The following is a 1,303-nucleotide window of genomic DNA, read 5'->3' as shown; positions in this document are numbered from 1 at the left end:
ATTTTTTCCCCTTTTCCCTGCCCTCCCTTCACTCCCTCCTCCCTTCCCTATTTACAAACACTTTATTTCCATTTTTTCATTTTGTCATAATTTTTTCTTTTCCCTTATTTCCTTTCCCCTACCCTTCCCACTTCCCCTACACCTTTAGCCCCTTTCTTCCTATTTCACATTGTCAACTATACCATTAGGATCTTATGTTACCCTTCACTGTTTACAAAGACTATTTCCATTTTTGCCTTTTCTCATATTTTTTTCTTTTCCGTTATTTCCTTTCCCCTACCCTTCACACTTCCCCTTCTCCCTTAGACCTTTTCTTCCTCCTTCACACTATCAATTATACCATTTGAACCTCATTAACACTTTTAGTTTTGCACAGCAGAGAAAGTATTTGGTATTTATTTCACATAAGAGTATGGCCTCAATGTGCATCCATTTAGCTATAAATGTCTTTAGTTTCTCATTCTTTATGGCTGAGTAGTACTACATTTTATTAAAAAATCATATCTTCCACATCCAGTCTCCAGTCGATAGGCTGTTTCCTGTTTTAGCTATTACTAACTGTGCCACTATAAACATAGGTAACATATATTGCTGTGGTATGATTGTTTTAATTCTTTTGGAAAGATACCCAGCAGAGGAATAGCTGGACCAAATGAGACTTTTTTTGCCATGAGGTGTGTTTTATTTTCATTCACCATACAAATAATTTCTATAATATCCCAGGGCAAACCAGAGAATTTGGCAGTCCGATTAGGGGGTCCCCTCAGAAACGCATGGGCCGGTGGAATCGGCACAGAAGGCCTGGGCTCACAGTGCAGCTTGTGGCTCATTTCCATCTTGCAAGTGGCTCTTCCTCCACCTAACAACAGGGGTTCTCAGAGATGAGGGGTGAGGAATCCTCTATGTTCTTTGGAGATTTCACTCCACTTTCCCTGCTCAAAGGTCTCTTTGGTCAGCAGGGCGTTCTTCTCCTGTGTCTTGGTCATCTTCAGCTTGGCCTTGTTGAAACTGGTGATTTCCCCCATGTCCGGCTTGTATGCCATTTTCTTAAAACAACCCAAAGGAACTCACTCTGACCCTGAGCTTCAGATGCCCTCACTAGCATTGCTTCAGCAAAAGACAAAAGAACAGTGCCTGCCCTCTCCTTATATACCCCACACCCTGAGACTTCTAATCCAAGTTGTTTGAGGTATCTCCATATTGATTTCCATAGTGGGTGCCCCAGTCTGCACTCCCACCAACAATAAAGAAGGGTTCCTTTCTCCCTGCAACCCCGCCAACATTTGTTATTGGTTGATTTCTT

General features: G+C 41.9%; 1 protein-coding gene across 1 annotated transcript; it reads right to left on the bottom strand.

Annotated features, from left to right (window-relative positions):
* Window positions 1-875: 875 nt before the first annotated feature.
* Window positions 876-1,050, bottom strand: LOC104853379 (thymosin beta-10-like). Its single transcript, XM_010611299.2, has one exon. It carries the CDS (start codon window positions 1,041-1,043, stop codon window positions 876-878), a length of 168 nt encoding a protein of 55 aa, XP_010609601.1. The 5' UTR covers window positions 1,044-1,050.
* Between the last annotated feature and the right edge of the window lie 253 nt (window positions 1,051-1,303).

Source organism: Fukomys damarensis, unplaced genomic scaffold (genome assembly GCF_012274545.1).
Source record: "Fukomys damarensis isolate Sample0158 unplaced genomic scaffold, DMR_v1.0_HiC HiC_scaffold_38, whole genome shotgun sequence".
In the NCBI taxonomy this organism is placed as follows: Eukaryota; Metazoa; Chordata; class Mammalia; order Rodentia; family Bathyergidae; genus Fukomys; species Fukomys damarensis.
This window is presented reverse-complemented; position numbering and strand designations above follow the sequence as displayed.